General features: G+C 37.1%; 1 protein-coding gene and 1 long non-coding RNA gene across 8 annotated transcripts in view; one reads left to right on the top strand and one right to left on the bottom strand.

Moving 5' to 3' along the window:
* MYBPC1 (myosin binding protein C1) overlaps window positions 1-14,874 on the bottom strand; it is a 63,816-nt gene that overhangs the window by 36,957 nt on the left and 11,985 nt on the right. For 4 of the 7 annotated variants that reach the window (XM_085049600.1, XM_085049594.1, XM_085049597.1 and 1 more), the window contains exons 2-5: window positions 9,300-9,332; window positions 6,707-6,748; window positions 1,030-1,062; window positions 632-667 (exon numbers count right to left, since the gene is read on the bottom strand). In XM_085049600.1, the coding sequence (XP_084905726.1) occupies window positions 632-667; window positions 1,030-1,062; window positions 6,707-6,748; window positions 9,300-9,332 (144 nt within the window). The remainder of the gene's footprint in view (window positions 1-631; window positions 668-1,029; window positions 1,063-6,706; window positions 6,749-9,299; window positions 9,333-14,874) is intronic. The other 3 variants (XM_085049595.1, XM_085049598.1, XM_085049599.1) reach the window with 2 other exon arrangements.
* LOC146442829 (uncharacterized) lies at window positions 11,345-13,804 on the top strand. The gene is made up of 3 exons (XR_014849413.1): window positions 11,345-11,509; window positions 11,727-11,860; window positions 13,420-13,804. It is a non-coding gene; the product is annotated as an uncharacterized LOC146442829 (long non-coding RNA).

Genomic DNA, 14,874 nt, shown 5'->3' with positions numbered 1-14,874 from the left:
CTGCTGAACTGACCTCAGCTCGCTGGGATTTTAGGAACATTGATTCTTCATACAGGACTAGACTAAATATTTAGGACCATATGCATGGGGAACTACTTGAATACCAAAAAAAAGTGAACAGCTAAGAAAAACCCCCAGAAATCTTCCCCACTTTTCTCTAGAAAATCCAAATTAGTTTAATTCCATTCAAGATTTTCTTTAGAGAGGCTACATGAGGCTGGTGTTGCTCCATGGTTTTTGTAATTCCAGGTTACAGATGAATTTATGTTGTTCGGTATTTATCTGAGGGATATTTGATTATCTGAATATATTTTGATTATTTAATCAGCATATTTGATTATTTAATCAGCATATTTCTTTATCTGGAGTTGCTTTCAGATCTACTAACCAATATTTCATCTTCCACTGGGAGATCTACTAAAGAGCTCAAGATAGGGCTGGGAAAGCACTTAAATGGTAAAAAGGTGTTGTACTTCTGAACAGAGATTAATATAATGTAGGCAATAAAAAAAAACCAACTCTAAGTCATATGTTTTGAGTTCATTCCTCTGGTTTGGGCTCTTTCTTCATTAAAAATCAAGATAAAAATCCATACATACATACACACTCAAAGCACTAGCACAGTCCTAACCTGCTGGTGGAGTACTAACTGAAGTCTCATCTTCATCTGTGAAAAGAAATACAAACGAGAAAAGCACATGAAGAACCTGAAAGCACAGGAGATCATCTGCTCTAAAACAACTACATGAAAATGTAAAACCTGCAAAAGAAAGAGAAATAAATGGCAATGCTCAGGAGCATTGACAATGGAAGCTTCAAACTGATGAGGAAAGCTTTGCATAACTCAGTAGCTGGAATGGTAAATCTTAATGTTTCAAGCAAGTAAAAAAATCAAATGGGATGTGGACTGTGATCTGTGATTAAATCATGAGTTTATATGAGAGCTGTGGAGTGATTCTGTGGGTTAGAGATGTAATCCATGGGAATTACAATAAACACAATGAAATGAAGGTCAATCACATGGCTAACCTGAGGAAGATGTCATTTCTCTGATGACCACGTCTGCAATTGAAATGTGCACCACATATGCATTCAGCATTATTACAGCAAGATAGGAACAAGTTCAAACTAGTCCCCTGTATTTATAATTTGTCATTGTTATGCTATAATAATCATTTTTAAGGCAAGGATTAATCTACTCGTTTTTTTCTCATATCAATGGGAGAATAATTTTAAATGAGGAAAGGACTATTATAACCATGCAGGATTTTCCTTTTGACCAAAATAAAAGTTGGCCATCATCAGGTATTAAATCACCACAAGCAGTTGTTACCCAGATATTTAAAAATGTTTAACCACATAGAATACATTGAGGTATATATACATTTATATAAATCAAAAGCCTGAAAAAACACAAAATTGGCATTAAACTGAAATAGTGTAACCATGATTATTAACCATGATTATTAGAAATGAGTAGAATAATCTACTAATTTTTTATCATATCAAGAGGAGAATAATTTTAAATGAGGAAAGGACTATTATAACCATGCAGGATTTTCCTTTGATCACACTAAAAATTGGCCATCATCAGGTATTAAATCACCACAAGCAGTTGTTACCCAGATATTTAAAAATGTTTAACCACATAGAATACATGGAGGTATATATACATTTATATAAATCAAAAGCCTGAAAGAAACACAAAACTGGCATTAAACTGAAATAGTGTAACCATGACTATTAGAAAAACAGAATAAGGTAAAGACCATCTTTACAAGTGTCACCTACACCTCTCTGAATTTTAGATGTTGACTAGAAAGCTCTGATAAAAAGAAGAAAAAAGTCTTGGTGTCTAAAAATCCTAGTGGTAAAAAAGAAAGAAAATTACCAAGGTGTCCTTTGAAAGGCAAGAATGAACTGAATACATTTAGGATTTAATATATAAGTAATATAAAAATAACATGTTTTTATATAGCATCAGAAAATAATCCGTAGAACATTTCAAAATGGAGAATGGAGTTGAACAAGGACAACTTTGGAAAAATATTAACCCACATCTTTAAAGATATTTTTCTTTGGGTTTGGATTTTTTTTATACCTTATATTTGTTTTCCATAATCAAATTTTAAATATGAAAGCATCTTTTGATTTTGACCTTTAAGTTGTAATTTACCTATATTTTTTCAAGAAAAAATGTAATAACTATGACAAAAGCACATATGAAACACAGTTGCATTTTCATAAACACTGGCAATATTGAATTTTTGAGTTTAACCACTGAAGGCTAACTAAATTAAAAGTCCATTAATAGAATTTATCTACTTAGCCATAACAGTTTACTCATTCCTTTTTAATGATTCATCAAACTTCATTTTAAAGACCCCTTGGGAGGAGGATGAGAGTTGTAAAATTATGCCTACAAGTGAAGGATTAATGGGTTATCTTGCAAATATATTTTCTTCTTCATAGGAAAAAAAAAAAAGAATTCTTTGAAGGAAGAGTTCTCATGACCTGCAGCATCCAATGCCATAAGCAGAGGTCGGGGATTTTGATTTTCAGCAAAAGCACAGTCATGGTTAAGTCATGTCAGATGTTTTTACATTTTGTATTAGCAAATCAATGGATGCAAAGCTCTGAGCTTCCACTGCACATCTTTCTCCATATTTCATGAAAGCATAAAATGTACTTTCAGCTCCTTTTGTCACTGATGTCACCATTGGGATTGATGATGGCTCCAAAAGCCATCTGGCTGGAAAGAAATAATTCAGATCAGTGTAAAACACTTGATGTGATGCATCCTACATGATGAGGTATGATAATCGAGTAATGAAAGGACCACTCAGATTTCTCTTTAATTTAATCATTTGAAACAGTGAGGAAGGAACCAAAAAGATGTTATTCGTTTTGCAGAGGGATTGCTGGGGTTTTTTCCAGGGTGATCTATCATTTTTCAAACAAAATGTTAACATCAAAGACAAACAAAGCAAACAAACATTTCAGAAGCATCACAATGAAATCCCAATTGAATGTGTTAGAAATGGAGAGAGTATGGAAACAGCACATGCTGGGAGGATTGTTTTGCTAAATGGGTAATTATCAATCCATCACTCCAGAAATCTCAGGTTTCTAGGGCAAAATGGACTATTAGCTCAACAGCTATAGCCAATTCACTTTCTGTGATAAATGGTTGTTTATGTTAGAAAAAAAGTCTATTTAAAGATAACAAAAATAGCAAAAATGTCAGATCTGTCAGTAGAACAGTGATTATAAATTCACTCTCCTTATCTTCTGCAAGTAAACTTCTAATGGAATATCTTTTGCAATCTGCTGCATGACAAGATTTGGTACAGAGAAATCAATTAATTCATTTGTCAGGAGGCTGATAAATGCATTACTCCATAGCCATCATTGTTCTTTGTCTCTGGCACATTCTCATTAATATATATGGTATTAAAGGTTTTTTTCTTATTTCTAAATGATTACATTAACAGTGGAGCAGCCTGCGCTTCATCAAGAATAGAGTCTTGTTGCACAGAAGAGCTCTGCACATCCCAGAAGAAGCTAATCTAAAACATTTTTATACTCACACTTAGTGTAAGCTTAGTATTAAAATTCCTGACTGCTGGCAAAGCAAATGTAAAAAAATCTGTCCAAAAAAAGAGTAATTACTGAATTATAAATGAGCTGCTGGTATCAAGAATTTTAGGTCTGCCTTCCCCTGATCTGAGAAATACCACATAACATGGAAATTGCTATTCTGCCATCAGTCACATTGTTGAGAAACCTAATGATTTGCAGAAGTGGCAAAATCCTATTAATTGCATATTATTTTATTTTTCTACTCTATTTTATCGCTGAAACTCAGCAAGACTGAGAGTTTCAAATTGAGTTGGCTTCAATTACCAATCTGATTTTCAAAGGGAGTTCAGCAGTCCCATTTGGAAGTGGTAAATGAAGCAGAGAATGGAAGTTTTAGTAAGGAGATGCATGGATAAGGAAAACCTGGAAAAATTCAAGGAATACATGCAATGAACATTTTAGTAGGTGGTTGGGAGAAACCTGGAGGAAAGGCATCAGTAAAACATGCAGAAATTTTAGTGGCTCTCTGAGTGGCTGGATGGGACCTAAAAAAAGGAATGAGCAAATTGATATTAAAATCTGATTATTATTCCAGCAAGTGGGAACAAAATTGTAACATTTCAATCTGTAAGATAATGCTAAAATTAAAAACAAAGACACAAGCATTTAAATAAGATAATGTAGTAAATTTGGAGGAGTTTCTGCTGAGTCACTTTTTTTCTCTGAAAATAAAATGGATGATCAGAAACATCCTGAACTTTTACAACATCATTTCAGATCCTTTTAAAGTGGTTTACTTTATGAAAGAAAATTTTATGCTTCCTGTTCTGAGCTGCTAATTTACAGCAAAATAACCACAAGATAGAAAGGATTTACCAGGCTGGTTTTCATTTCATAACCTCCCAGTGAACACAAAGGAATATAAATAGGTAATTTCACACAGACAATAAGCATTAACAAGAAATAGAACAGTAAAACAAACACACAGATATGCATTCTGTATCTTCCCAACTTGGGAATTCAGATACAAAATCTTTCCCATCTCATTCCCATTCAGAGAAATACCCAAATCTTCTTTTGCTGAAACTGCAGAGGATGTTTTACATAAAGCTTATACAAAAGTCAACATCTAGCTGGTTCTGTCATAATTCCCTGGCTCAAATGTTAATTTTCAAGTGCAAATTATTTTTGGACAGATTGGAAGAATGGAACCTTTTCCCTTTTTGTGAATTCTGCTCACCATTATAAAGACTTTTTTTCTGGCACACAAACCTGAAGGAATCACTCTGTGAAAATAGATTTTCCCTTACTTGGTGACACTCTGCAACAAAGCAAGAGCTGATAGGAACAACTGCACTGGAACTAATTTTTAAAAGCATTATTCCTGAGTGTCTGGCAGTGACGTCTACTTAGCTTTGCAGAGGTGACATTTTCACTGGAGCATGGCAGAAGGTCATCTACATGTTAGTATTCATCATTTCTTTGGAATTTTTACAGAGGCAGCAGCTGCCACTATGGACTAAAACTGGAAAAAAATTCCATACTAGGATCTCAATTTTTTTTTTTTTTTTGGTAGTAGGATCATCCTAGCACTGAGAGGTTTCTCTTAGAAATAACATTTTTCCTCCTAGAAAATACTTCTGTCCTTCACTAAACTCAAACCAGGAACATGATAATGGATAAGAAGATAATAGAAATATTGGATAAGTTACCTACCATGTTTTCATTTTTATTCAGGGAAATGTAGGCTTGTGAGCAGTGGGGAAATCACCATTCATGTTCAGTTTGGGAACAAACATTTCTCTCATATCCAAATTAAAGCAAGCAGAACTAACTGTTGGAATAGCTCGAGGCAAGACCTTCATCTTTTTTTCCATCATTAGGCATGCAAATTATTTCTGAATTGCATTTCCATCACCAAGTTGACAGATTTGATTACTCACACAAAATTTTGTGTGTCAAAATAATTGCTCAAGGCGAGGATAACTGGCAAAATAGCATGCACTGAAGCCTGGTTCAGCATTTCCATTTTCTAAAGGGTATTTGAATCACACACTCTCAGTGTTTCTATTTTGCCACTCTTTTTTTTTTATATTTTATATCTGCTGAGAAAAATAGCCATGCATGAATTTGCCAAAGAAATCTGTGAGTATCAAGTGTGCATCCAGCCTGTCTAAAAGAGAGGATTTTGTTTGGAAGAGACCAAAAGCCAAAATACATTTTCCAGCAAGCCATTTCTTGATTTGCCATGAAAAAGCATAACCATGCCAAATGAAAAGCAAGCATTGCATCAGTTGTAAGCATATCTTGGTCTGGTTTAGCCTTTGATCAGAATTAAGTTTTAAAAAAAAAAAGAGATTATTCTTTTCAAAATAATTTGAATTTCTACTTTGGCAGGGCTTCTACAAACAGTAGGGGAGTTTGGCCCAGTTCCCTCAAAATGTATATTTATAACCAGAAGAATTGTCAACAGACTAGAATCTAATCCCAGCAGTGCTAAAATATGTATTAAAACTGGAGCTGATTTTCACATGCATTGCTAGTGGAAAAGTTATCTATTTGCTCACAGCAGAGAGTCCTCAAATAGACTTTTCACAGCCTACAGTGAGCTCAGCTGCTGGGCTCCCAGTGAGGACAGAAAGGTGAATGTGTGATTTTTATTTTCAGATGAAAAAAAAATCTGCAGGGCTTTCTGAAAGGTAGAATATCAAGTTTCTGTGGTGGAACAGAAACAGCTTAGAATGACAGTAGGACATTTTCCACTTTATTTAAAAGCTACCAGTGGGCACAGTACCTGAGTTTTAGCAACATCCTCATTTGGCTCATTTAAACTCAGCTTTCTGCTCATGCAAATCACTTGCAATTTGATCCATTAATTAAACAGTCACCATAAATACTGTTGCTAAAGTATCAGTCTGGTTTTGCAGAATTTTTGAAGATACTCGTAAGTATCATAATTTCCTTGTGCTGGCTAAGTCATGCAGAAAAAGGATCTAGAAAGCTTCACATCACACTTCTGAAATTTAGCACCAAAATTCTGAATTAAAGCTCAAGCAGTCAGTCAGAACAGCATTTAGGGATGTTGTCTTTACTGCCCATTTTTAAAATGTGGTTTCACACTTACCTTTACCCTTTTCATTTCCACCCTCCTGTGGTGCTGTTTGTTCTGTGTAGGAAGTACAAGTATAGTTTTGAGAGGATCTTAAAGCAAAAAGAAAAACTTACACAGCATTAAAAATGCAGGTTCTGCTAGCATTGGAAAAACAACATGAAAGAATGATTGATATTTGTTTATATGTAAAACACAGTTGCAATCCCATAAAGCATTTTACAACCTGGGCATATCAATGCAATTTCTGTGTTTTGAACAAGTCATGTAAGATTGATGTTCCTCAACTCAGTGGAAGAAAAATCCTGGATTTTTAGAGGCAGCAATTGTTAATCATGGGCTAATTGCTCTCAGGTTAATTTGCAAAAGCTTTTTAAATGATCTACATGCCACTGTTAATTGGAAGGAAATTGGATCAGACATGAGGTTCTGCTACTCAGTTTATCCTTAAGGAAAAGTACAGAAAGAGTGCATTGAGGATTTTCTTTAATTCTTTATCATCATCTTAATCATTATCAAAACAGTCTTTCTGAGACTACTTGTATTTAGTTTTCTTGATCAGAAGAACTACCAGCCTGTCCTCTACTGCCAGCAGGTGAATGTGAATTATTTTTGACCTCCTATGTATGAGAAAACTTGGATTTTACTTTCAACAAAACAACAATTTCCACGCTTCCTCTACTTTGGGATTTCATAGATTCTTATTATTTTTGGTTTGCAAACTTACCTGTCAGCTTCCTGACAGAACATGGGTTTAGTTTGGTCAATAGACTAACATTGTCAGGATGGAGTTAGGATAAGATTTGTTCCATGGAGGAAACATCTGCAAGAGCCAGCTGGTATTCTGACTATCCTGATTTCTTGTTCACATATAATGAAAAATCACCATGCAGCCATGGTAACTACGAAAATAAAACTTGAAGCTTAAAAGGAAAATCTGCATTCTGGTGGTGTGACAGACTCTTGGGAGCTTCTGCCTGGATTCCCTAAATTTCCAAGCTCAGGTTGTCCATCTTGGCCAGATGATCAAACCTGTCCCTTTTTTATGGGACTTCTGCTCCAGTAACACTTTCTCTCCCCACTGGGAACTGGGCTCAGGAGGTTTCCCTGCTCTTGGCAGAGGGTAGCAGATCTACACACTGTTTGAAAACTTCATTAACCACACCTGTGGTTTGGCACTGAGATCTGGAAGGAGCTCTCAAAACAGCTTCCCCAGAATTTCCTGGTGCAGCTCAAGGTGCTTGATTGTGACCAATAAACTATTTCTAGGCTACAAAATTTGGATTCTTGAACAACAAACTTCCCTCTTTGTGTGACAGCACTTGATAACCCCAGATGACAGCTTTTTGAGTCAGGCAGAAGGAACCTAGAATTGACTGACACTTCCAGCTCAGGAATATCCAAATTTTGTCTGTGCCTAACCATAAAGGCCTAATGACACCCTACTTATTTTCCAGAAGAAGTACAGGTAAGGAGAAAAGAAAGGAGTTATGGAAGTGATTTTGTATTTAATCCTGTATTTTTCAATAGAAATGAAGAATATGTAAATTATTTGAAAATGTTAATAGAAGTTTTGGGTGTAACAGTTCAAAGATGCTATTCCTTTCTGTATACAAAGAGCTGTTTCTCATTTCAGTTCTACTTGAAAGTTAAGATTGATTAAAAACATGAATTCAAGTGCAAAGTATATCAGGTAAGAGCCTAAGGGTGAAATTAATTAGTTTAATATTAACTGCACAATTTTTACGGTTGAGGAGAATATCATTAATTAAATACCAATTAACTTTTCTTACAGATATATTCAGTATGAAAGAGTTCATCACATAAAAATAATACATGGATTATTTAACCATGAAACTCCTTGTGGCAAATTATATTACCGCCTTTGTCATTTTTTAATGAAAGGGTTTATTGTTGAAACAAAGACATCTTGAATCAGCCTTTTAAAATGCCAGCTAACAAGACTGTCAGTAAAGGCAGATTTAACACTTGTAGAGTATTTTTTCTTTTTGGAATTGCTGTTTAGGTCACTGCACAGAGAATAAAACTCATGAAATGGTTAAATAAGACATGCATATTGTATTTATATTAACCATGATTAGGTTCTCTGGGAAATGCCCTGTGGATAAACATGCATGACCCAGGATGAGCTCCACCAGTCATTGCTGGACTACTTAGACATGATATGCAACTTTCAAAGGGCTAAAATGAAGTGAAATTAATGCCATGAATGATTCTGCCAACTTTACTCACAGTGTACCTTGGAGGAGAAATGAAAGGGAATATTTTGGTAGTTAGGTGCTGTCCAGCATCAAAGAGGACAGAGTGATTTAACCACAGTATTCAAGCAGCCACCATGCACCTGTATCCTGAAGGACATGCACAATATGAAACAACTAGTCACTCACCAACAAAAACCGAAAAAATCAACATTCAGGCAGAGTGAAGTGAGAATATCTTACTTGGACAGGCTTTTTTTTTAAATTTTCTTGCTGTCCTCCTACTTTCAAAGGGTTGATGAACACAAACCATATTATAGCTATGCAGTATTTATTCTCATGCAACTGTAGTTAGTGCTGCAGCTCAAATTAGCATTTTTTACACTAACCTGGAGGTGGCGGTGCACTTTCATTTTCAGTTTCTGAAAAATGAGGAAAGAACACAGATCTTGAGCTTCAAACACAAGACAATACTTTTCACACATTTGGTATACGTTTGTTGACTTTGAGTTCTTTAATATCTTAATGCACTTGCCTTGAATTTTTCTTTCATTTTGAGACTTTTTCATGGCTTCACCAACACTGTAATGCTACTCAGCAACCACACACCTTGCCCAGATGTTAGCCAAGGTAAACAGACTAGACTATAATAAATAGATTTTCAGGTCTGAACTTCATTTTGTTTGTGCCTAAGTGAACCAATCAACACATTCACTGAAGATTAAATTATTTTGTATTCCAACAACTAAAAACGTCACAATCCAGTGATGCATCTCTAGGTAGGGACTGAAGATGAAGTAAAATGAAACATTCAAAAGCTGAGCACTCTCACAGACAACCTACTCTACTACATCCTGTTGCTGGCAGGGAGCTTGGACCAGACAATCTCCAAAAGTCCTTTCCAACCTCAGCTGTTCTGCAGTTCTGGGATGAGATGATGACTGAAGCCAGACCAAGAAATCAGTGGTTTTTTTCCTCAACTATCATTCAATGCTGCTCAGGTTATTGCTAAGGAAACTAAGGCAAGAATGGAGCTCAAAGGAGAGAATAAGAAAAAGAAAGGAGGAGAGTTGCAGGCACTGGGGGTGGCAGAGACATGGCAGATACTTCAACATAACCTTTTGGCCATGTGCAGCCCCTTTCATGGTCATGCCTGGCTTGCAGCTCCATTCCTGAGGACAGCCAGGAAAAAAACCATTAATAGCTCCGGGTAGTCTCCACCTCCCCAAAGAATGCCAGCCCTCCCTGGCTGACCTCTGCAGCAGGCTGGGCAGCCAGGACAGGCTCTGCACACCCAACCAGCAGCTCGTGGCTCTGCTCCTTCCCCAGGAGCCCCTGCATGCCATTCCCAGCAGCCTGCTGCCTAATATGGTGCTCTGGCCAGGCATTGTCAGGGTGGAGAGAGTCTCCAGTGAGTGATCCTCAATCCCTTTGGAGAAGTGCAGCTCACTGGGTTGTGATGATGCCTCTTGAGCTAAAGGGAAAAGAGGCTGCTGAGGACCCAGTGCTCAGTGAATTGACACCATCATGTCAAATGCACCTTTTACAGAACAACTGAATCCAACTTCTGCTTCAGAATTTCTGAAACAAAAGGTCTCTCCTTTGCAGTTCTTTATTTGAGGGGCTGAGAATGTTTTATTTCAGCAGATTGTGTCATGCTGAGCACAGCCTTGGGTTAGGAATTGGCTGTGAAACTTGTAATGCAGCTGGCTGTACGTAATTTATGGCAATAGGAATTAACTGGCTATATGTAATTCTACAGCAAGAATAGGAATGAGCTTAGCAGTTGTCTCTCCTCAGAAAAGATAGTATATTAAGTGTAGTTAGCAAATAAAGTGAAAGCACAACTGTCACTTAGGTAATATCTCCAGAAATGCTTTCATGCCTCAGCCATGACATGAGATGCATTCAGGATCCAGTTTGACACAGGATATGAGCACTTAGAGCCAAGACATTTTTATTTGTAATTTATAATTATATATGCACACATGCACACTTGAAAATCAGCAGGAGATGCAACTTGACCCACTACCAACAATTTCCCATCTCTTTTCCACTATTTACTATGTTCAGGTTTCAGGATAAAATAAGACTTAAAATCTCTTGCTATGTAGGTAGATAACTAAGTTTTAAAAAGTTCCATGAGATTACTGATATGCTAAAGTTATGAAAATGCTTCAGAACCATGTTAAATTTGGACGAGCATGATTTAAAATTTCAATTCCATTTTAGGTCTGGTTGTGCTGGCATCCAGAAGAGCCAGGAGAAGCTCTGGCAGGGAGCTGACGTGGGGATGTCAGTTTGTGTGTGATGGCCAATTCTCCAGGGCTCTGCATTCCCAATGCCACTGGCAGCACCAGGCATAGAAACTCTCTGACATCACATATATTACTTTTCACCCTGGGCTGCAATCATAACGAGGCATGATGATGGCTCTAAAACAGTCTCCAGGTCCTGCTCTGCTGCTGTGCTGAAAGCAAAGTATCCTGGAGAGATGCAGTTCAGACCTTTCAAGAGCTACAACCTGTCAGCAAGCACAGTGGGAATGAGGTCTGCCTGGATAATCCTCTCCATCCTTCAGCTCTGTACTCGTGGCCAGGTTTGTTTTTCTGGGTGGGCTTAAGGACTTTCAGTCATTTTGGAAAATGAGCAGTGGGTGTTTTTTTGGATTTTTTTCCCTTTGGTGAGTAAAGGAAATGACCTTGAGTGTTAAATCAGGGCTTGCAGAAAGCCTAAAGATAGCATTTCGCTGTCATTGGGCTGGAACATTCACAGGAAGGAGGAGGAAAGTCTCCTGCACTGATTTCTCCCTGCAGTTATAGACAGATCAGTTACAACCCAGCAGAGAATAGCCAAGGGATTCAGGATCTCACCCAGAGTGAGCAGAGGACTTTTCCCCCATCCAGCTGGAAAGGAAATCAGGATTGTGGCTTCACCACCATGAACACAGGTATGATATCTGTCTGTGCAACAGCAACACACCAAAGAGACTCTCACATGCCAAGCAGCATGAGGAGAGTCATTTCATGCTTTTTGTCACAAAGACCTGTCACTGTCAACTCGTGTCAAATTGGAGTAGGTGGATTAATCAGGCGGGCAGAGCCTCCAGGGATCAGACCAATATAACCATTGCATAGGCATTCCTGAAGTGCTGACTCTGCTGGTCAGACAAAAATAGACAAAATGTTAGTTTGGGGAGAGAGCAGGGCTCACCCCAGCCCCTTGCAGTTGGGATGTGTGAGGATTGTCCCCAGGAAGACACCAGAACTGTCCCTGTGGCACAAGGCTTTCTCCTGGGGTGGATGCTCCACTGAAATCAGTGGGCAGGGAAGGACTGAAGATGTGGAAAAGTTGCTTGACAGAGCTCATGTCCAGATCAGCAGCAGACAAAAGCAGTAAAGCTTATTCCTTTCATCCCTTATATTCCTGGCAAGAAGAGGAGAAAAGGCTCAAAAGGGTTGGACTGTTTTTTGTGGATCACTCCACCCAGATCACAGTGGCAGCATGATGTGGGTAAAAGCCATAGCCTCACTTTTTGGGAGACAGGAACTTGCTCACCAAACTTGAGAGATTACCAGAGCCTGAGGAGCATTTCATTGGAATCAGTACTGTTAGCAGACCTCAGATGAAATGAGCTGGAAAACAGAGGGCTGGCTGCAAATTCATTTATAATCAATGAAAATGCATTCCATTGGACTCAAATTGAAGTCAATACAATTCTTATCCAAAAAAACAAAGGAGAAGAATGCTTATCATTCTGCAAAATCTGAGCACAGTCATGCAGGCAGGGTCTGCCTGGTGCCTCATGAGCACCAAGAAATAATCTTGTTCTCTACCAAGAAATAATCTGATTTGTGTGCAACTTCCACAGACAATTCCCAATCTGAGCAGAAGCAAGAAACTGCAATACCAGCTGAAATCATTGCCTTTTTTACGAATTTCCATGGACATTTTCTAGGTTGTTTTTAAAATGTACCTACAGAAACTGTTCTAAACAGACATTGATCCTAAATCCTGAGAGCAAAAGTTGTTCTAAAGGACTGGAGAAAATTGGTGCTCTGGTTGGCAAAATGACTATTATTGTGGCCAACAATGTGATAGAGCTAAACTGATACATTTATAATGTATTTCTAGTTTCTGTTTCCTCTTGTGGTGATGGATTGGGCAGACAAACTGCTGGGCTTGACTTGTGATGGTGCATAAAGGTGAAAACAGCAACCTTACATTAAATATTCTTATTGTGAAAAAGTGAACAAATCAGCATGTTCCCTGAAAATGAAATTATTTTATATCCTAACAGCTAAAAGTGTCACAGTCCAGTGATGCAGCTTTAGGTAGGGACTGGACAAGAAATAAAATTAACAAGGAGCTTGTTTAAAAATTTGCTTTTGCATATGATTAAAATTCAAAAAACCCAAACAAACCCAAGGACAACAATTAGTCCCACCATATAATCTCACTGAAAGTAATCCCATTTCAGGACTAACTGAAATGCTTTCCATTATAAAGGATTTTATGGGACAGCAGAGCCAAGCAAACCATCACATGCTAAGTGTAGAATATTCCCTGACTTAAGGGCTGAAAAACTGAATGCACAATTGGAAAGAAGTCTGGTAATACTGAATTCTGTGGAATGGACTAGACACCAAAAAATACCTTACAGATCCACACAGGAGGAGCTGCAGTGTAATTGGTGAGTCCAGATTTTGTCTTCACTGCCATTCATAATTATAAAAGTGAATAAAACCATCATTGCATGTTTACTTTTTTTCCTTACAGTTTCCACTTTTCTGGAAGGATGCTGCGAAATCAAACCTGACCATCTGTAAATTTCCACTAAATTCTTATGCTTTCACATAGGAGTTAATCTCTAAAGAACACTGTAACCATGACCTTGAACAAAAGTAATTTAATAAAAAATATGTTAACATGTCTATAGTCTTCTAAATTTCTTTCCAGACTTGAAATTTCACGTGTACTGTAACAGGGATCTGCCAAGCACTGACACTATTTAAAATAGAGAGGCAAAGCTAAACTTTAGTGGCTTTAGTCTGGTTATCAAGTTCCCATGCATTCTTAAACTCATATTTAGCCTACTCAGTCCACAAGGCACCAGGATGGGGTAATTGAATTCCTTTTCTATTTCCATGATATCTTTCTTCTCTTACTTTATATTAAAGAAAATAATCCATATAAGTTAGTTCCCAAGCACTTGTGCAGCTAAGACAAAAAAATGAGTATTTATTCTGCTAAGACAAAAAATGAATATTTATTCTGCTTTTTCACATTTCACAGACTAGGAGTAGACTGTATTTGGAGTTTCGACAAAGATTGTCGAAAATTTTTAATAAATTTTTTTCCACTGAGTTCTTCACAATCACAGTTTGCTAATTTATTCCATCATTGAAACCACACCAAACCAAAAATCCCAATTTGTGGGGTTTTTTTAAAATTCCAAGACTGAAATTTTGTGATGCTATCTATCCTGCAAAATCTTGTAGGCCAAGTTTTGCTTGTAAACCACTTATCAGACAAAAGGATTTTGCTGAAATCCTTCCAGTGTTTGCCAGTGGGACTTTTACTAATAAGGTAATTCAGTTTACTGCATTACTACACCTTTATGAGAAAGTTTTGGCAGCACAGCTGAGCCTGAGAATATTCATGGTGACATTGATTTACCTTTCATTCCACATCTTGATGGGTTAAATTTTAGTTCCACATTATTCCACATTCCATTTTGAAATGTCACTGCAAAACTTGCTATGAAATGAGGTTTATACAATCCAGAATGTTGCTGAAAAAATTCTTAATAGGCGTTTTCCTCCTAAAGTTTGCATAGTGAAAATTGTGGGAATCCCATCCAGAATCAGCTTCTGCCTACAAATGATAGAAAGCCTCACATTGTCCTCAATTACAGCACCATCTCAATTTATATACACTGAATTAATGTGAGTCAGAAATGAT

The sequence above is a fragment of the Lichenostomus cassidix genome, chromosome 1Ab, assembly GCF_008360975.1.
Source record: "Lichenostomus cassidix isolate B80296 chromosome 1Ab, HeHo_3.0, whole genome shotgun sequence".
NCBI lineage: Eukaryota > Metazoa > Chordata > Aves > Passeriformes > Meliphagidae > Lichenostomus > Lichenostomus cassidix.
The sequence above is the reverse complement of the archived record's forward strand: the minus strand, read 5'-3'. Positions and strand labels throughout refer to the sequence as shown.